General features: G+C 52.2%; 1 protein-coding gene across 2 annotated transcripts in view; it reads left to right on the plus strand.

The window, feature by feature from the left end:
* The window catches only part of LOC113608336 (H-2 class I histocompatibility antigen, Q10 alpha chain-like), a 74,122-nt gene that overhangs the window by 47,174 nt on the left and 5,782 nt on the right, over nucleotides 1-21,166 (plus strand). Inside the window, exons 1-3 of one of the 2 annotated variants that reach the window (XM_027084468.1) lie at nucleotides 10,994-11,332; nucleotides 15,113-15,220; nucleotides 20,362-20,622. In XM_027084468.1, coding sequence (XP_026940269.1) covers nucleotides 15,172-15,220; nucleotides 20,362-20,622 — 310 coding nt within the window. In that variant the 5' untranslated portion in view covers nucleotides 10,994-11,332; nucleotides 15,113-15,171. Of the gene's footprint in view, nucleotides 1-10,993; nucleotides 11,333-15,112; nucleotides 15,221-20,361; nucleotides 20,623-21,166 lie in introns of those variants that run through there. The other variant, XM_027084467.1, reaches the window with a different exon arrangement.

Here is a 21,166-nt window from a genome sequence, read left to right on the forward strand (position 1 = left end):
GGGTTTATTGCAGGACCATGCAAGGAGAATGGGTGGCTCATGCTCTAAAAAACCCTGAACTCCCTGATGGTTTGGGGGGAGAAGTTTTTATAGGTAAAATTCAGCATGAGGGTTGCAGGGTTGTTTCTTCTGATTAGTTGGTGGTGAGGTAACAGGGCGGTGCTCCAGGAATCTTGTGCTCAGCCTGAAGTTACCATCCTCCAACTGGGTGGGGGCCTTAGTTCCTGAAGAAGGACTCAAATATACTGTTATGTATATTCCTTTTTTTTTAAATTTATTTTTGGCTGCACTGGGTCTTCGTTGCTGCACATGGGCTTTCTCTAGTTGTGGCAAGCGGGGGTTACCCTTCGTTGCGGTGCGCGGACTTCTCATTGTGGTGGCTGCTCTTGTTGCGGAGCACGGGCCCTAGGCGTGCAGGCTTCAGTAGTTGTGGTGCATGGGCTCAGTAGTTGTGGCTTGCGGGCTCTAGAGCGCAGGCTCAGTAGTTGTGGCGCACAGGCTTAGTTGCTCTGTGACATGTGGGATCTTCCCAGACCAGGGCTCAAAACCGTGTCCCCTGCATTGGCAGGCAGATTCTTAACCACTGCGCTGGCAGGGAAGCCCTGTTATGTATGTTCCGTGAGGAGGAACCAGGATCCTGCTTTAATCGCTATACTACAGTTTCTTGACTGTTCGGCAAATGCCTTTGTTTCAGCATTCCCTATTTCCCTGATTAGTAGCTGTTTGAATCTGCCCTTTGGAACTCAGGAAAGGTCTAGGATGCTTAAGTCCTTCCCCGAAAATAAGAAATGGGGGACCTGGAAAGGCTTTTGTGCCCAGGAGGGCCCCACAGGACTCTGCTCAGTTTCAGCATGGGGGTACATACAGAAGCGGTCTGAATGGGCCTTATTTACATCCTGATTCCAAAAACGTGCTCTAAAAGACATATTTATGGGAGATACAAAATACGCGGTGTAAGATGGGCTGCAAGGATGTATTGTACAACACGGAATATAGCCAGTATTTTGTAATAAGTGTAAATGGTGTGTGACCTTTAAAAATTGTATAAATAGGGCTTCCCTGGTGGCGCAGTGGTTGAGAGTCCGCCTGCCGATGCAGGGGACACGGGTCCGTGCCCCGGTCCGGGAAGATCCCACATACCGCGGAGCGGCTGGGCCCGTGAGCCATGGCCGCTGAGCCTGCACGTCCAGAGCCTGTACTCCACAACGGGAGAGGCCACAACAATGAGAGGCCCGCGTACCGCAAAAAAAAAAAAAAAAATTGTATAAATAAATAAATGCTTTTATAAAAAAGACATATTTACATCCATTATGAAAATTAAATTATGCATCTGGCATTAAGCAATACGAAGGATAACTGTTAATTTTGTTTAATGCGACAAGGTCCTGTAACCAAGCAGGACTCTGAGGGGCTCCTGGGCATAAAAGCCATTCTGTGTTCCCCATTTCTTGTTTGTATGAAATAGGTTCCATTCAGCCTCCATGACCTTCCCTGAGTTTCAAAGGGCAGGATCAAACAGTTGTTAATCAGAGAACACCGGTTGGGGGGCGGGTGTTTGCTGAGACAAGGGAGGAGCAGTCCAGAAACAACAGTGCAGCCTTGGGGCAGGGTCCTCATTCCCCATCAAGGGCTATACATAACAATATCTTTCATCTGTTCTGCCAAACTAAAACCCCCACCAAATGGAAGATGTTAACTACTTGATGAAGTATTCTTCACTCCAGAGAGAAGGTCACAGTTTGATAACCTCAAGAACCACAGAAGCTTGTCAAGAGATTACCTGAGATCAGATTAAAGGAGTGCAGGTCCTGCATACACGTTAATCTTATCAGCAACCCCACCCTTGAACCATTGCTATAAAAACTCCTCACCAGATCCTCCCAGGTTGGGACACACAGTTTTGAGGGGCACGAGCCTGCTGTGTCCCCCTTTGCCTGACAAAGCAATAAAGATATTCTTTTCTACTTCACCCAAAACTCTGTCTCTGAGATTCGATTCAGCACTGGTGCACAGAGGCCAAGTTTTCGGCATCAGGGTGAAGTAAATGTGGTAGTTATGCAACCTGGGTGATGGGTGTAAGGAGAGGTCATTATATTCTTCTTTCTACTTTAATGTGTTCTTGAAATGTTTCTAAGTACAAATGCTTTTGACAAGCAAATGTAGCTTTTAGGAAGGGAGGCCTAGGGCAACTACACAAGTGATTTCTATTTCAAGTTGTAATAAGTTGTTATTCTTCCGCCTCCAGTGCTTCCAGCTGCTCAAAGGATGCAGTTAACACTCTTAAGGAAGTATGATATGATCCCCTCCCCCGCTAGCCTTGTATTTGTCTCACAGCCCCCAGGGGTTCTGCACTCAGTAGGGCAGGCTCTGGGCCTGGCCTCAGCACAGGGTTGAGAAGTGAGGGTGGCCCAGTTTCCTCTAAGATCTTGTCCATTAATACTACAGTAGTACCTGTAGGTCAGTGATAGTCTGGTGTAGTGGGATCAGGTCTGCATGTGGTCTGCCCAGCTCTCTGGGAAGGATTTCAGTCTCAGTCTCTTTCCTCATTAGCTAAAGCAATTTCCATACACAGTGTATTAAAGTAGTAAAATAGTCCTTGCAGTCACAACTGTCATCTCAGGCAGTTGCTCTTACAGTTATTACTGCAGTCACCCACATTCCCCAGGATCCCCTCTACCAGTAGCAATAAAGCTGAACTAGAGGATGGTAAATCCGACCTTGTGTTTGTGTATGTAACATTGTGCCACTTGCATTAGCAGAGAGTAGGTTCTTGTCTCATCGCAGAAAGAATTCAGAGACAAAACATGGAGGCCAAGAAAGCAAAGTGAGGATTTATTAAGTGAAGGTGTAATAGAGCGCTGCAGTGCACAGCCATTGCTGCATGCTGTTACCCACCACCCTACTCCGTTACCAGGCAACGGTTATTGGGAGACCATTAATGGCCGATGGTTAGAGCAGAATTAGAGGTCCTGCTCAGCCATTGGTCAGCACCATTCAGCCATTGGTCAGCGCTGCAGTGGGCTCCGCCCCCAAGTGAGCAATTGTCAATGAGCGACTGTTAGAGGGGCATTGAACAAATGGTCTGGGGAAGTGGTTGGTAGTCGGGTGGAGAGTGAGGTAAGAGGCAGATCCCAACCTTCTTCCCCAGGGCCCTCCAGCTCACCCAGCCTCCAGCCGGCCCAGTGAGCTGGAGGGCCCAGAGAACAGGCTGTGGGTGTGTCCTGCAGGCCTCCAGGGCCCCTGCCAAGACTGTCCACAGCCTGGGCCGAGGCCCTGAGGCGGCGGGGAACCTCTCCTCCATCCATGTCTCTGTGACCTAATGGCAGTGACAGTTTGCATGGGACACAGTCTGGGGGACCTGGCACTGTTTGGGTGGCCTGAGGAGCCTGAGGGCCAGTTGGGTCCTGGACACCTGGCTCGCTCAGTGATGACAGCCAGGCAGGGTCTGGGGACCTGGCCCTGAGGGAGCTTCCAACTGAGATCTGCCTCTCCAGCCAGGCCTGGGTGATGGTGGGAAGACCCAGACTGGGTGCTGGACAAATTCTCTGGGGCAGGGGAACCACTGCCCCTGCCCCCGCAGGGACCTCCTTCTCTTAGCCACGCCTGGATCTCGGAGGATGAGAGTTGTGCCTTGGGACCTTGCCCTTTCCTGTCAGAACAGAAAGCTACATTTGTTTGGTGGAGATTTACAGGAACATCCTTACCTGACCATGACCTGACCTTAAGAACAAAGGAGCTGGGCTTTCCTGGTGGTGCAGTGGTTGGGAGTCCACCTGCCGATGCAGGGGACACGGCTTCGTGCCCCGGTCCGGGAAGATCCCACATGCCGCGGAGCAGCTGGGCCCGTGAGCCATGGCCGCTGAGCCTGTGCGTCCGGAGCCTGTGCTCCACAGCGGGAGAGGCCACAACAGTGAGAGGCCCGCGTACCACAAAAAAAAAAAAAGAGAACAAGGGAGCCGACACCAAGAAGCTTGCAACAACTAACCACACCTCTCCCTCACCTTTCCTATAGAGTGCTTTGCTGAAAGCTTTCGGGGAGTTTGGGGTTTTTCAGGCATGAGCCACCCATCTCCTTGCATGGCCCTGTAATAAACCTTTCTCTGTTCCAAACTCTGGTGTTTTGGGGTTGTTTGGCCTCACCATGCGTCGGGCACACGGACTTGCATTTCAGTAAGAATCGTACACTCTCAGAAGGGAGAGCGGGCAGGCTCATGTGAGTAGCTGCCCTGAATTCCTTCGGCAAACTGGTTCTATGATGTGTAAAAATGTTTGGGCAGAATATTCATTGAGGAGGGGAGGGGGTTTATTGTATTGATACTTCCTGATTTTCATCCCAGCTCCACCTTCCCAAGTGGAGGAGGGATTTTAGTTCTTATTTGGTCTTGATCAGAAGTGTCATGGTTTCAGTGCATGAAGGGAACTTCTTATCTGCAAGGCTAATTTTACTGTAATGAGGGCATAATGAGCAAAAGGTTACATTCTGACCCCCAGAGATTCCCACCTTTGCCACCTTTCTTTGTCTGCCTCTAGGACCCCTGTCACCACAAGGTGTATGGTTTCCTGCCACCTGGCCCATGACCCCCCTTTTCTCTGCTCATATCTAGCAATCTGCCTGCTCTAACTCTTAGAAAACTCTTGCTTTACACACTTGCTGCATTCCCTACACCAGCTGCTACCCCTGTTGCATCTACAGCTCAAAGCAGAGACCAGCGAGAAGCAACCTCTTAACAACACGAGCAAGGAGGGTGATGCTTTTCCTGCTTCTGCCTCATTTACACCACCACCTGGAAGGCATGACAGAGGATCCAGGAAGGCCCAGTGGAGAAAAGAGGTAAACCAGAGTAGTGCCTCCCTTACTCCATCCTGGGCTCCAGGCTCCTCTGGCCAGTAGCTAGTCTCCGGGGCTCTCTCCAAAATCCCACCACTCTGTCAACACCTGTTCCTAGGTCTCCAGGACACCCCCTGTGGGGAAAAGACTCTTTCCCAGTGTTGATGGATCTGTTACAGAACCGTTGACTGAAACCTCCCTCCTTGGCCAGGAACAGTGATAACCGCTTGCGTGAGTTGTCTCGCAACAAGAGGTCCCGATAATGAATGCCGTGCTACCACTGAAAACTAACCGGAAGAATCTGGGAGCGGCCGAAAGGAGGGAGGAGACACCAGTCCCTGTGTCCTACCGACCTCCCAGAATCCTCCTCACTGGAATCCATCTTGACTGAGAGATGTGTGCCACCAGGAAGGACCCTGAGTCAAACCAAATATGGGCCAAGCAAGATGATTGTCCAGAGACAACCCCAAACCTAACCCCATTACCATACAACCCAAGACTGTAAGCCACGTGGCAGAGCAGCTCTCCTGGGTTCCCTTACCCTGCTGCTCACAACCCAGGTGCCACTTCCCAATAAAGTCTTTTGCTTTGTCAGTACGTGTGTCTCCTCAGGTAATTCATTTCCGAGTGTTAGACAAGAGCCCACTCTTGGGCCCTGGAAGGGGGTCCCCCTTCCCGCAACAGATCTGTCCCTAGAATGCATTTCTAAAGGAGCCTGGCTATTCCCTGACCCTGCTTCTCCTCCCAAGTATAACTCACCTCAGTTAGGTTTCCCGGGCTACCCCTATTTCGTCACCTCCTGAGGGTTGACAGCACTGCACACACTGGGAGGTGGAGGATTGAGCAGCTGAAATCAGTTCAAGAGTAGATGGTGGCCTCCGAGAAGGGGCCATCTCTAGAGGAAGGAACCTGGATAGACCCCTGTCCTCTGCTTCCCCTTGTCCAAACCCTCCCAGTGTGACTTTTGTTCCCCTCCCTGTCTGCTTTCCTTCTTACCGGATTTTAGGTGCAGCAAGATGTAGAGAGATATGGAGTCCTGTGTGATTCCCCAGGACTCCTAGGTCCTGGGGAAGCCCCAGAGCCCAGCTCTGCTGCTGGTGACACATCTCCCATTGTGCAGCTCTGTGTATACCCACGTCTTCCGGTCCCCAGCCAGCCCTTCACCCAAGTCACTGCCCACCCACCTGCCTCAAAAAGAAAAGAGATTTAGTATTTCAGAGACTGGTGTCCAAGTTACACAGTTAGCAAGGACCGACCCGGGGCTGGACCCCAGGGCTTCTGAGTCCTTGAGGGGTGGGAGTGTGGTGGCAAAATCACTGCGGTTTCCCTCCAGGTTTGCAGGGATCCTCTGTGTGCTCTGAAACCTCATGGCCTGGCCTCTAACCCAGCACTACTGCTTCCCAGCTCTGTGATCATGAGCAGGGTCCTAACCTCTCTGTGCCTCTGTGTCCTCATCTCTAAAGTGGGAATCACGCAAAGGGCTTGAACCAGTGATGTCAGAACCACTCAGGTCACTTGTGACCTAGAGATGGGACCCTCTGCCCTTCCCAGTGTTCCACTCCCTGTTGTTCTTGCACGTGTGGCATCAGAGGCTCAGCCCAGCATACCTGGGTACATTGCCTTCATGTGCCTGGAGGACCGGATGGTCACCTAGTCTGACACTGAGCATCAGAACGTGGAGTCCTTGATGCCATGGTTCCGAGACAGGAGGGAGCCTCCTGGGAGTAGAACTGACCTGGGTGCTGGGCTGGCAGTGCTTGTTCCAGGACTACCTGCATGCCATGATGGGCTACCTCAGTGACAACCAAGGTGAGTGATTCAGGAGGCGGCACGGCGTCCCGCTGCAGAGACCCCAGGCCTGAGGTCCAGGGCCTCTCACCTCACCCAGCAGGTCAGGGGGCAGCAATGCGGCCCCTGCTTGGCTGGCCAGTGCCAGTACCCTGGGGAGGGATAGGCTGTCAAGGTTGGGGTGGGGGAAGCAGCCCTGAAAAATGGGCAATTCACCTAAAAGCACTGTGTAGAGGGGAGGATCATAAAACAGACTCAGAGGGCTTCCAGGGCTTCCAGTCATCCACATTCAATGTCCCCGAAAAGCACAAAGTGCACGTTTTGAAAAGTTCCTCAGGCATTTTTTTTTTACACTTTAACATTTATTTTGCATATGAAATATACATAAAACCTTTTCAAATAGTAAATATTCTCAATAATAAAATTTTAATAGTGACAATGTGTTTGAATATGCATCATTATTTTTGTTTTTTTAATATATATTGGAGGATAGTTGATTTACAATGTTGTGTTAGTTTCAAGCGTACAGCAAAGTGAATCAGTTATACATATACATATATCCACTCTTTTTTTTTTTTCCAGATTCTTTTCCCATATAGGCCATTACAGAGTATTGAGTGGAATTCCCTGTGCTACACAGCAGGGTTTTATTAGTTATCTATTTTATATATAGTAGTGTATATATGTCAGTCCCAATCTCCCAATTTATCCCTCCCCCACCCCTTATCCCCTGGTAACCATAGGTTTGTTTTCTACATCATGCCTCTATTACTGAGTTGTAAATAAGTTTGTTGGTACCTGAAAGGGTCCTCAGGCTTTGAGCAGAAAACCAGTGTGTGAGGCAGCCTGCGTGACCCCTGGGTTCTCATCTGCCCCCCCACCTCCCACCCCAGAGCACCCTTGATGAGGCTGGGGCCTTCCAGGGTTCACATTCTCCAGCTCATGGCCAGATTCAAGGTCCCGGCTGATGGCAGCGTCCAAGGGTTTTGTCAGTTTGCTCTGATGTGGAGGACTACATCACTTGGAGACTGATGGCTGCCATCATGTCACCCTCAACACCAAGTGCAACTGGGAGGCAGCATGGCCATTGAAAAGCAAAGGAAGTCTGGTCTGGGGCATGAGTGTGTCTACCTCCTGAAGAGGTTCCCAAAGGACCAGAGCAAGCCCGTGGGTCAGACAGGTACCTGTCCCTCCAGCCTCTCGTCCCAGCAGCTCACCGTGTCCACGGTCCCACCAGGTATAACAGCAGGGTTTGGGACCATCAGTGTTTAAGCGGTGTCCAGTGGAGCTGATGGCCAAGCTGTGCTGCCTACTGCTTCTCCCGTGATTAGAGACTTTGCATCCACAGTATCAACACCTCATTCAGCAAAGGCGGAAGCACTACCCCGTGCCTGTCTTCTGGGGCTACTAGGCTAAGAACATCCCAGTGCCCACCCTGGGGCTTTACCATCTCCTGGACAGAGGCTGTCCTCCTACAGAGAGGGCTGAAAATTAATTAATTTTGAAATTAACGTTGAGCAAGTGCACATGGCACATGAGTCTTGATTCCACATTTAGCAGCACCTGTCTACATCTTTATCTCTTCACTTGGAAAACGGGGGTAAATTGCATGCACCTCCACACTGGTACAAGGACCACATGAAATTTCGAAAGTGTTCAGTAAGGTGCGAAACACCGTTCACAGGTAAAGTGACGTCATTATCGTCAATGGATGTAGCAGGACACAGGGGCTCTCTGGGGGCATCTTCCTCCCCCTCGAGTGTACACGCACTCACCTGAGTTTACCTGAGTGCCAGTGTCAGTGTACAAGAGAGGCTGTGAGGAACTGTCTTTCTCTTGTGTCTCCTTTCAAAATAAGGCTGTGGCTCTGGGTGACCAGAACTCAATGGATTGGAGAGCAAGCTGAGAGGTGCTGCCAAGACCTGCCCCGGAGGTGCAAACACACCCCCTTGTCTCACTTATGGACTAGATGTTTCTGTTTACAAAATGCCTCCTTGACTGGAAGAACAGAAACGTGGCGCATTTTGCTAACCCAGCTGGGCTCCATGCTGCCTCTCTCAACCTGCCTCCTCCGATGTGAGTCCCAGACCCTCCTCCATTTCCCATCCTGTTGCTGGAGGCAGGTGGCATAGAGCAGCCTTAACTCAGGTCTTGTCCTGGGACTTGTAAGGGGGGGTGGGAGGGAGGTCCAACAGGGAGGGGATATATGTATACATATAGCTGATTCACTTTGTTGTACAACAGAAGCTAACACAACATTGTAAAGCAACTATACCCCAATTAAAAATAAACAAACAAAACAAAACAAAAAACAGCTCCAAACATGATGGAACACCTGCTGTGCACCTGCACTCTCAAATGTGTGTCATCTCAGTTAATCAGCCTTCCTTCATTTCCTTGTCTTTTTTTAACATCTTCTAAGCAAAACTCTTTGCTAAACTCTCGGTAGATTACAGTTTACCTCTGTGGTTAGTGAATTTCCAGAACTTCAAAGATCAGATGTATAGAAGAGTCATTTTACCAGCAGTAGAGGCTACCCGGGTGAGGCATTTCAAGCAGGTGTAAAGGGGGTCCTCAACTCACAGAAATCTGGGGCTCTAAGGGGACGGTGCTGGTGAGTGTGAAAACCCAGGTGCTCTGGGTTCCCAGAGCAGAAGTCCTGGGGTGCAAGTATTCGCTGCTCGGGGTTTGCCCCCAGAAACCGGGGCGGGGACAGGGACAGGGAATGCACCCTCTCATCCTGGAAGGGATCAAAGGCTGGGTACCTTTGATCAAAGCTGGGTACCCCGTGTGGCTCCTCCTGGTCCAAGGTGTGGATGGAAAGACTCTCTGGCAGGAAGCTCCAGCACCCCGCACCCCCCCTGTAGCTCTCTCTTCCCCTCCATTAACACCCTCTTCATGGGTTTGCTGCCATAAGGCAGGATTCTCAGGATAAGGTTGCCAGGACCATGGTCACTTTAGCTTTACGTCCTCACTGGCCAGGAGCCCTCATCCACTTCAACTCCTCTCTCCTTCCACACCACACACGCCCCAGTGTCCCTCCTGACTGTGGACCTGGACAACTTTTAGTATTTCTTCTCTTGCCTTATCTTTCTCTGAAGGTGAGCTAAGCAGAACTTGGAAGGTGGGGGAAGTGTGAGAGAGGGCAAGGGCTCCAGCTCAGTGAACTTTGTGGTTCCTTCCTGCTCTCAGGTGATGGTAGCCAGCACTCCCCCACAGAAGGAGGCCTGTTTACCATCTTCCTTCCTCCTTCCTCCCCTCAAAGCTCTCAGGCCAGAGCAGTGAAGACCTTATTGGTAGATGAAACTTACCCAAAGGTTGTGAAGGGTGAGAATTTTTTCTCATAAATTTATTTATTTTTATTTATTTATTTTTGGCTGCATTGGGTCTTCGTTGCTGTGTGCGGGCTTTCTCTAGTTGTGGCAAGCGGGGGCTACTCTTCATTGCAGTGCGTGGGCTTATTGCGTTGTCTTGTTGCAGAGCACGGGCTCTAGGTGCCCGGGCTTCAGTAGTTGTGACACGTGGGCTCAGTAGTTGTGGCTCACAGGCTCAGTAGTTGTGGCGCACGGGCTTAGTTGCTCCGCGGCATGTGGGATCTTCCTGGACCAGGGCTCGAACCCGTGTTCCCTGCATTGGCAGGCAAATTCTTCACCACTGTGCCACCAGGGACATCCCTCGATTAACTAGATTTTTCTGATGCCCAACTTCCTCTATTCTTTCCCCTCCTTGTGTTCTCTTGACAATATTAAAATGCAACAAACGTTGTGCTCTAGACTCAGATCGTTCCAATCCGGCTTCTCCTCTCCTGTTGGCTTGGCAGGACACCACGTGTGTGGTGGCCCCGAGACAGCGCAAAGCTGTACTTCTGGCCTTTCCCTCTGTTGTGTAAATTGCTCCCCTCACTCGCCCCAATCAGGATCACCAAAGCTCTTCCTATGAATTTTCAAATATCAGAAAAGGCCCAGCTGAAAACTATTATCCTGAACATGGGAATCCCTGGTCAGAATTCAGGGGGTCTGTGAACCCAGATGGGGAAAATAACCTTTATTTTCACTAACTTCTAGCTGAAATTTAGCCATTCATCCCGTGATGAGTAGAGGTAGCAAAGCTCAGTGGTGTTAGCAGGACCGTTGCCTCGGTCCCAACAGAAACCACAGGTGTTTTCGTATCACATGACAGTTGTCTCAGACACCGCCCGACTTTCCAAATGGCTGTAACTTGAGTTTCACTGCCTGGTCTCGTGGTCTCGTTTCGTGAGGCAGTGAAGAAGCATATGTGCTGTATTTCACAATTACCGCAAACAATTGGGGTTTTTTCATGTTTTCTTTTCCCGAGCCCACCAGAGGGCGCCATCAAGGACCTGAGGGCGGGCCCCAGGGTGCGTGCGGTGGAGCCGCAGCCAGAGCCCGGCCGGAGCCTGAACCTGAGCCAGGGCGGGGTCGCAGCTGCCGCGGCCCTGGGGGCACTGAGCGCTCTCCCGCCCGGACCCCGGCGAGGGACGCGTCCTACTGTCGGACGGCGGCCGGCGTTGGCACGAGGCCCCTGCCCCACAGCTGAAGACGGACTCCACCGGGACCGGCACCCTGGGGCAGCGTGTGAGGCTGCCGATCAGGCGGCCGCAGAGTCCCGGGAGTGCGCGGGACCGGCAGTCGCCGCTGCCACCACCGCTGCTGCTGCTGCTGCTGCTGTCGGGACTGGTGCGGGAGGGCGCAGCAGGTAACCGGGCGGAGAGGTGTGGGAGCCGGGGCGGACCCCCAATCGTCCCCCAGCCTCGCGCCTGTGGCGGTGCTAGGGAGAGATCCACCAAGAACGCGGGAGCTATTCTGGGTTTTGGGGAGGGGGCCGGATGGTGAATCGGAGAGCTGATCCAAGATCGCAGGGGTCGCTGAGCCCCGGGCTAGGCAGGGCCCCTGTTTTGCCGCCTCCCATTTCAGACCCCTGATCGGACTGAGCGGTCAGGAGGGTGGGGACCCCGGGGGACCCAGCCGACGCCACAGCTTCCTGGGGGTCCCTTGGCCTCTCTGGAGGACGCCGCTCGCGCTCACTTCCCAGGGCTGGGTCCTCCAGGAAGGCCCTGGGGAAGCTCCGTGGAGGCAGGAACCTGAGCGTCGCCTGCACAGCCTCCGCCTGCTAGCTCGGCGAGGCACCTGCCCATCGCTATAGGTCTCCCTGGCTCCTTGGCGAGGTTCCCTCGGGTTGCCCGGGCAACCCCTTGTTGAGGTGGCGGGTGATGTGGAGCATCAAGGAGCAACAAGGGTTTTTCTGACCTAGCGGGGAATTTCCATCCTTTAGCCATTTCCGTTCTGCGCGCAAAACTGCTGGGCCGGACCTCCCCCGGGATTCCCGACCGCTACCACCGAGCACCGCCCACCCTGACCGCACAGATGCCCGAAAGTTTATTAGCACAGGCGGGAAGTGTTCACCATCATGGCAGTAATAATAGCTGATGTCCTTTATTCCAGGCTCTGTTCCAAGGGCTTCACGTTCAAGAAGCCATTTCGGCTCTTAGAACACACAAAATTTACAATTTACAGATTTAAAATAGGGCCCAGAGTGGGCGCTAGGTGGCAGCACTGGGATCCAGAGTCGGAGTTCTTAGATTTTTTGTGCTTGGACCCTGTCTCAGAATGTTTTTAACACAAAAAATGACATACATAGGATTCCAAAGGAACCCAGTTATGTTTTTATAAAGCTACTAAAAAATTTAAATAGAAATATAAGTTTGTGATATGTAATATATGTGCTTCTAAGTTAGTACATTAAAGAATGCATTAGATAGCAACAATTCCCAGAATTTGGAAGTAGTGAGGGTAAAGCATATTTCCAGGTGTCTGCAACAACGGTCACGTGATTCGAAAACATCTGTGGCTTCTATCAGAGACCAAAGCACAGGTTCTGCAAATCCTGCTGAGCTCTGTTACCTCCATTCAGCATGGGAGAAAGGCCAAACTTCAGCTAGAGGTTAGTGAAAATAAAGAGGTTATTTTTTCCCTCCAAGTTGAGGCTCCTGAACGCAATAGGATGCATCTCCAGGAGGATTCAGCCCTCAGCTCCCCATGGGAAACACTTGAAGGAGAATCACCCTGGATGTCTGGGCAGGAGATCAGGGGAGAGAATGGAGCCAGGGATGGGGATGAGTTTGGCCAGTGTCCCTGAAACAGGGACCCCAGGGGAGTGGGGCTGTGAACCTGAAAACCAGGACTGGTTACACTGTGTCTCTGGGCCAAGACTGTAACCAGCCCTGGTTCTCAGGTTCACACAGCCCCTGAGGATCCTTCTTACAGCTCCCCCCAGGGGTGATACAGGGGCGCATAGGCGATTCCAGTTCTGCGTGGCAGGGATGGTCATGGGTGTGTGTGCATAGAGCCTGTAGCCTTGTGAGGGGAATGGTCAAGGCTGGCCCAGGGGGACAGGTCCCCAACCCAAGGAGGAGGGAAGGAATGGAGGGTGACCCTGGTGCGTACCAAACTGTAGGAAAGAGATGGCACATGGCAGGGAGGTAGCTAGGCATCTCCAGCAAGGCCCCTCAAACACTCCTGGGTGCCAGGCTTTCCCTGCAGGAGGTAGGGAATGAAGAAGTGGATTTCAAGGGGCAGATGTCATGAGTCATGCAGCAGGGAGTTCTAAGCCTCATAGCAGCTTAGAATTGAATCCTATGACAAGGATTCAATTATTATCCCCATGGTAAAGATAGGGACCCTGAGGCTCAGAGAGGTTAACTGGCTACCCAGGGTCTCCCAGAGTCTCACGGCTCGTTAGAATTTGGGTTCCAGGCTGGCTCTGGAGCCCATGCTGCCTCAGGCAGAAGCTGAGGCAGGGAGTCCTGGCCCGGTGAGAGGAGATGGCAGAACTAATCCGTGGCCCTTGGGATCAAAGCTGTGAGAGACAGATTAAGTAGAGATAAATGATTACAAAGCTGGTTACTACAGCAAAGCTGGAATTAGGGCCTGGGGAGTGGGGGTGAGAGCAGGGTAAGGGCCGTACTCTTGGGTATCTGGCCTGGGCAACCAGGGGGCACTGAGACAGGAGCAGCATCAAGGGCAGGCTAGGGGAGGGACTGCAGAGGCCAGTCCTATAGAACTTCAAGGGCCATGACCACTGAGACTGCTTCTGGTCTCCCTCTTCCCTTTTCCACCCTCCTCCTCATGTGACTCTGCGTGCCCTTGTTACTCTGCCTCCCCCTTCCTGCACTCCATCTCAGGTTCATCCAAGCCAGGGATTCAGGGTCCCCTCCCTGCTGTCCACAGCCACACCCTTTCTGTGGCCCAGACCTTGCCCTTGAACTCCAGCCCATAGGACCTGACCCAATTTGGCCTCAAGGAGAAACTGAGGCACGAAGAGGCAATCTAGCCCTTTTTTTTCCTCCCCAGACTCATCTCTTGCATTTGTAGTCGTCCCTTGACCTTGGTTTTCCTGAACACACCACACTCTTTTTCATTCCAGGCATTCCCATGTGCTAGTGCTTTTGCCTAGAGCAGTTCTCAAACCTTAGAATCACCCAGAGGGCTTGCTGAACTACAGAAAGCTAGGACCCACCCCCAGAGCTTCTGACTCAGTAGGGCTGGGGCCCAAGAATTTGCATTTCCCCGGGCGAGGCTGATGCAGCAAGTTCTGAAACTACACTAGACTCACACGAGCCCAACATTTCCTTCCCTCCTCACGCACCCTACTGCCAGGTAACTCACACTGGTGAGGTCTCCTCCAGGTTTCAGCCTACAAGACCCCTGACCTCGGCACCCTCCTGCCCCAGGATGCCCCCGGCACCTGGTACTTCTGCTCCCCGACACTTGTCAGCCCCCACTGGCCTTAGTGGATCTGCTTGTGTAATTGCTCGATTGTCCCCTTCCCTGCCAGACCTGAGCTCCCTGGGGGCTATGTCTGTCTCTCTGTCCCCACACACACCCCCACCTGGCTCAGTGCCTGGCTTGTAGTAGGTGCTCAATAGATGTTTGTCAAATGAGTAATATTGCAAGCGGAGAGAGGTCAGGGCTGGCACAGCTGAGCAGGTGGGCAGGGCAGAGCCAGGAGGACCTGGGCAGCACATGAGAATCACCTGGGAGTTTTCAACGCCCGCCAGTGTGCAGCCCTCCCTTACCCCCAAATCCACTAAATCCATATCAATGGCAGGATAGTCAAAGCAGCGTTGGGCAGCCGGATGGAGAACCTCTAGCAAAGCCCAGTCCTGGTTTCCCTCCTCTCTAAGTGGGAACAATCAAGACCTGCCTCACAGGAATGCAGGGAAAACACCACGAATCAATACTTGTAGAGCTCAGGAACCACGCCTGGCACCGAGGCCCAGACCTCAGCCCTGCTGGCTTTGTGCCTGGGTGCTGGGGGGAGCTTCCAGCCACTCCTGTGGCAAAGGCCCCACATCCCTCTTCCCTTTCAACGTGCCTCTCATCGTCATTCCATACTATCTCTCCCAGCAGACACAAGGATGCGTAGGATGTTTATACCTTGAGATTCATACTTCCCTTTTCCGTTTCTCCCTTGCAGAGAGTCCCTGGGGGCTGCCCTTGGTGGCCGATAGCCCGGCGGCCAGGGCAGAGGTGGTGATGGCAGAACTGGCAAACCTGAAGTTGGAAAAGAAGCCATGGCCTACAGGTAAGATCGTGCCTATCTGCTGAACAAGGGGTAGGATGGTGGAGGCCAGGAGCCCCCAGTCTGCAGGAGGCCGTGTGCACAGTCTTGGAATCTGGTATACTGTCTTGGGGTGGGGGAACTCTGCCAGGGTAGAGGACACAGAGGCCAGAGCCTTTGGAGGGTGTCCCAGGGGATGAGACCTGACCTCCAGTGAGCTGGCCCCTCACTCAGTCATCTTTCCCCACCCCCGACTCCAGCTCTCTCCTTCCCACAGCCACCTCTCCCTTTGGAATAGGAAAGCTCTAAGACTAAGAAGATGAGGTCTCCATGCCTGTACTTCTTCCTTATTTTCATTATCTCACCGAATGCTCTAGCACTCTGGAGCAGGTCAGTTAATTGCACCCACTTACAGATGAGGACACCAAGGCTTGGAGCTGTGAAATAACTTCCTCAAGGCCACGCAGCTAGGAACTGGCAGTGCTACGTGGATTGTGGGGGAAGTGAGGCAGATGCACAAAAGTCTCCTGGGCAGAGTGGGAAAGGGGCTGGCCTCCTCCCTCCTCCACCACAGTCAGAGAAGGTAAAAGGCTGGGCCAAAGCGGGTGCAGGACTGCTCCTTGTTGGGGGCTGGCCACATGGCCCAGTGACCAGGAAGTGGCAGTGGAGGGGGTCAGGGGTGGGAAGCTGATGATACAAACAGGCCCTGAAGCAATGATGGGCATGTAGCCACTTCCTTAGGCCATGTCACAGCAGGAGCAGATCCCCCTGGACGCCTGCTGTGTGTCCCCCACTTCCTCCTGCCATGGTCCCACAGTGCGTGGCACTGACCCCCCAGCCTGGCAGGTGGTATCACCTCCAAAGCCAGGAGATGGCCTCCTTCGGCTTCTTTTGCCACACTCGGCAGCCCAAGGCATGATGATCCCTCCTGGGCCCAGTTAGCAAGTGGGAGTCTAGTCCCAGCTGAGACGGTCCTCCTGGGGAAAAGATGGGAATGGCAGGATGTGAGCCCCTGCAGAGAGCCGGCTGGGCTCTCAAGACCATCTGGCAGGCAGAGCAGAGAGCAGTGGGATTTTCAGAGAGGAAGGGATGGCAGGCGCCTCCCTGGATACATGGGAGACGGTACCTGGAAGTCAGCTGAGGGGGTCACAATCATGAACTTGCCCTAAAAGCAGGTCCTTGACTCTCAGGATGGGTACCAGATGCCAGGACGTAGGCCATGGTGAAGCAGTCCAGGGCAGAGCAGATGCCAGGAACCAGAGCCCTCGTGGCAGGGAGGGCTAGGCCAGAGGGCTATATCCAGGCCATTCCAGACACCATCTGGACAAGCCTGGGAAGGATTCAGAATTCAGCCCCTTCTTTCACCCCTACACCTACTACACTGAATCACACCATTTTATTTTTCCCCTGCATTCTTGCAGCAGCCTCAGAACACCCCAAGCATGCTCCTGCCTCAGGACCTTTGCACTGACATTCCCCTCTGCAGACCTGGAATTCTGTCTCCCAGATCTTTACATGCTGGTTCCTTGAGTTCTTTAATAGTTTCCTTTCTGGGAAGGGCTTCCCTGCCCATTCTATCTAAAATTTTCAACTCCTCCCCTGATATTTTGTATATCTCTGCTTTATTTTTTTCCCTCAGCACTTATCACTATCCAGCCTACCATACATTTTACTCCTTTATCTTGCTTATCCTACATTCATGTAAGCTTCCTGACAGCAGGCACTTGGGGCTCTTTGGGTTATCCCAGCATCCCCAGGGCCTTGGAGATAGCCAAACGGTAGGTGCTCAGAAGGTACTTGCTGAGTGGGGCGGCAGGGTGGGCCCTGCTGGGCCATATGATCTAGGCTGCCAGGATGAGCAGAGCTGAGCCATCTTAAATTGCAGCCAGGATGGTGTCTTGGGAGGGCAGAGAGTGGAGAGATGCCATGGGGAGGGGCCTTCTCATGTGTCCCCAGCCACTCAGTGTCACCCAGAAGTGGGTTCACTAAAGGGTGGGTGCAAGCCAAGGATCACCTGGAGAATCTGGGTGCGCAGTCTGTTCCTGCCTTTCACTACTGGTGTGAGCTTTGCAGGTGGCTTTGCCTCCCTGTGGCTCAGTTTCCCCATTTGTCCTAGATAGGTACAATAGTACCCTCCGGATAAAGTTGTTATGAGGATGACCTGGCCAACATCTTATAAAGTGCTCAGGACAGGGCCAGCCCCTAAGTGCTTTAAAAGTGTTTCATAAATTTTAAAAAATATATATATATATATTGATCGACTTCCCTTCATTTTAACCAAAAATAACTGGCCACTAAAGCAGCTAACATTAATAAATAGTAACATTACATAGTAAGCAAGGTCGTGCACCTGCCCTAACAGAACAACCAGGTGTGTGTTGCTCCCTTTCCCACCAGGCCTGACCTCAGGATCGCTTGCTCTTTCCTGCATTTTCTGCACCTGGGGAAGAGCACATCCGTCCCTTCACGGCCTCTTTGCTTAGGTGATGGGAGCACCAGGGTTCCTGGGCCTCTACTTCTGTGTCCCTCAGTCTTTGGCACAGCTTTCAGAGGATGTCCTTGCTCCCAGATGGTGCATTCTCCTCCCTCTCTCTCTCCCTCCCCCCTCCACTACCCTCCCCCGGTCCCGGGACTCACTGGCCACCAAACTCTCAGGACCTAATGGGCTTCAGTCGAATACTATCTGTTTCCTGTAGCTGCTGTAACAGATGACCACAGCTTGGGGGCTACAAGCTACACATTTCTTCTATTTCAGTTCCGGAGGTCAGAAGTCCAAAATGGGTTTCACTGGGCTGAGATCAAGGTGTTGGCAGGGCCGGCTCCCTAAAGAGGCTGTAACGGAGAATCTGTTTCCTTGCCTCTTCCAGCTTCTAGAGCTGCATTTCTTGGCACGTGGTGCCTTCCTGCATCTTTCTCTTCTCCATCTTCACATCACCTTCTCCTCTGACGTCATGGACTCTCCCTCCGCCTCCCTCTTCTAAGGACACATTAGGGCCCGCCTAGACAATCCAGGATAATCTCTCCATCTCAAGATCCTTAATTTCATCTGCAAAACTCCTGGTACCATATAAGGTAACATTCAAAGGTTCCAGGGATATCTTGGGGGGGCCATTATTCAGCCTACCACACTATGCTTCCTGAGCTGTGGAGACAGAGGCAGGACAGGAAGCCCAGCTGGCATGGCTTCCTCACCACCCAGGAGGCCAGCAGCTACCCAAAGACACAGGATCTTTGCCCTCCCTCACTTCCAGGGCAGGTAGAGCTGCTGCAGATCAGAGCCAAGGAGTGGGTGGGTCACCTTGACACAGAGAAACCGTAGCCTCTGTTCTCCCCAACGCCTTTGTGCCTGTTCACAGCTGCCAGCACAGGAGCACACCACACTGATCTTAACTCAATGGTGTGCAAGCAAACAGCACCGTGAGAGAGACTCCAGGCATTTCCCAGGAGGCCCACACCAGCCCAGACCCGATGTTAACCCTTCACTCAAACACTCTTAACATGGACCCCTCTTGCCTCCCATGAGGAGGTTTCTCCAGCCGTGAGAAGAGAACACCTCTTTCCTCAGCTTAGAAAAAGGCAGCGAACTCAGGGGAGAGAATCTGGGCTGCCCTCTTTCTAGTGCATGCCTTTGAGTGCTATACGTGGCCTCCCCTGGACCTCGGTTCCTTTATCTGTAAAATGGGGCCAACCACACTGACCTCTTAGGTTTATTGTAAAGATCAACTGAGATAGTGAGTGAGGAGCCGTTAAACCAGTGCACACAGTGGTCATTCCCAAAATGGCAGCTGTGATTATTGTCACTGCGATTCATGTTCTTATTTTTTGTCCAGTTCAACAAAGGCCAGAAGTAAGTGCTCACTGTGTGCCAGCTGTGCTGCTAGGCCCTGGGGAAACAGCGATGACAGAGTCAGATGTATTGCCCACCCTCATGGAGTCCACAGTTTCACAGGGAGCACAGGACACTATTGAGACCCCTCTGAGGGACATCAGGCTGAAATCAGGAGGACTTCCTGGAGGAGGGGACACCTTACTGCAACCTGAGGAATGAGGAAACTGGCTGAGAGAAAACAGAGAGGGGAGTGCCCAGGGCAGAAGAAACAGCAGGTGCAGAGGGCCTGGGCAGAGGTCGGTGTGGCCTGAAATAGCAAGAAGGCAGTAAAAAAAAAGAGCTGTGAGTGGGGAGATGTGTTTGACTTCTCCTTTCTCACTTGAATGTTCAACCATTGAGCACCTACTGTGTGCCAGAAGCTAATCTAGGTGCTGGGGAAACAGAACAATCCATACAGGAATCGCTGCCCTTAGGGAGCTGACGTGGCAGAGGAGAGACAGACCATTAACAAGACAAACAAAGTGCATATTCTCTAGGAAGTGTAGTGCTATGGAGAAAAATAACAGAGACAGGAGTGTTGAGGGATAAAAACTTCTGAGCAAGAAGTTTTTTAAAAATTAGGTAAGAGAGTAAGCCAGGGATATCTCTGAGAAATGTGGCCTGAGTTTCTTAAGATACAGCATTTGTTTTAATAGCTTGAGTCAGGACTGGCTGCTAAGTAGATTTCATCTCCAGCACCAAGTTTAACTGATGAGTTGGCGCTTTTGGAGACATAGTAGAGGGGCAGCATTTGGACTCAAAGAGAAAAGAGATTGACTAGTAACATCTGCTGTGGGAGCAGGAGGGAGTGGGGAATGGAGTCAAGATGCCACCAGCTTGGCGGCAGTGATTCAAGCTAAGAATGATGGCCAACCTTTCCCAGGTATGTCTGGGCAATGAATAATTCCACATAAATTAAGCTTCCAAACAACCAACTCTTAAAAAGAAATCTTTTTAATTTGAAATGGGAAACCAGACAATCATACTTATTAGAGATGAGTATAAAGTATGAGTAAGTAGGCCCTGAGTGAAGAGCTGAGAAACTTTCTGGGAAGAAAACCCATAAGCCTTAATGCATGAACTTTGTTCTCAGTGTTTGACTGATTCTGTCTATATTTAAACTCTTTGGATGCCCTTATTTTTTCCACTGAAATTCCCAGTTCTTGCTGATAACGAATTCTCTGGAAACGTTTCCACTGCCAACCCTACCCAGCACACTGACCACCCTCCCCCGACCCCCACCCAGTGCAGACCCAGGCAGTCCATGTGAGCCTGAGACCAGCCTGTGTTTCCACAGGGACACACTCGCTCCACTACTACTACCTGACCCTGTCAGAGCCAGGCCCAAGCCTCCCTAAGTTTCTGGCTGTAGGCTACGTGGACGACCAGCCCTTCATCCGGTTTGACAGTCGTGTGGGCAAGGCTGAGCCCCAGGCCCCGTGGATGACGCCAATGGATGCCCAGTACTGGGAGACGGAGACCAGGAAGCAGGAGAAATGGGCGGAGGTGCAGCAGGTGGAGATGTGGACGGTGATGGGCTACCACAACCACAGCAGCGGTGCGTTGGGCGGACTCCCCATGCTTCACGCTCTGCACACTGACCCTCGAGGCAGCCATGCCCGTCATAGGGTGTGGGACAAGCTTCTGATACTTGGCTCTTCTCAGTCTCCTTCCCCCACAGCCAAGCAGGGGCCTCAGGGCCTCAGAATCAGGGCTTCAGCAGCCAGCCCACAGGCCAGTGCAGCAGGCATCCACAGAAGCAGAGGGCCCATGATAGCTCCCCCTCTCCCCTTGGCTACGCAGGGCTCTGGACCTCAGCAGACTGGGAGAGGCTTTTCCCTGCCTCACGCACCACCCTCAGATCACGCCTTCCCACCCAGGTCCTCGAGATGCCATCTCAGCTTCCCCATCTCAGCAGCAGCGAGCTTACAGCTACCACCAAGGCTGCTGCTAATTCTCAATAAAGTGCTTATGGAGCACAGCTTGTTCACACAACACCCTCCTGCTCTGTGGCCAGACACACCCAAATGACCAAACTAAAAGCCTCGGGTCCCCAGAGGCCTCAGAAAGAGTAGATATAGGCCTTCCCTGGTGGCGCAGTG

This window comes from Aethalodelphis obliquidens, unplaced genomic scaffold (assembly GCF_003676395.1).
Source record: "Aethalodelphis obliquidens isolate GAN/ISIS:26980383/991018 unplaced genomic scaffold, ASM367639v1 scaffold53, whole genome shotgun sequence".
In the NCBI taxonomy this organism is placed as follows: Eukaryota; Metazoa; Chordata; class Mammalia; order Artiodactyla; family Delphinidae; genus Aethalodelphis; species Aethalodelphis obliquidens.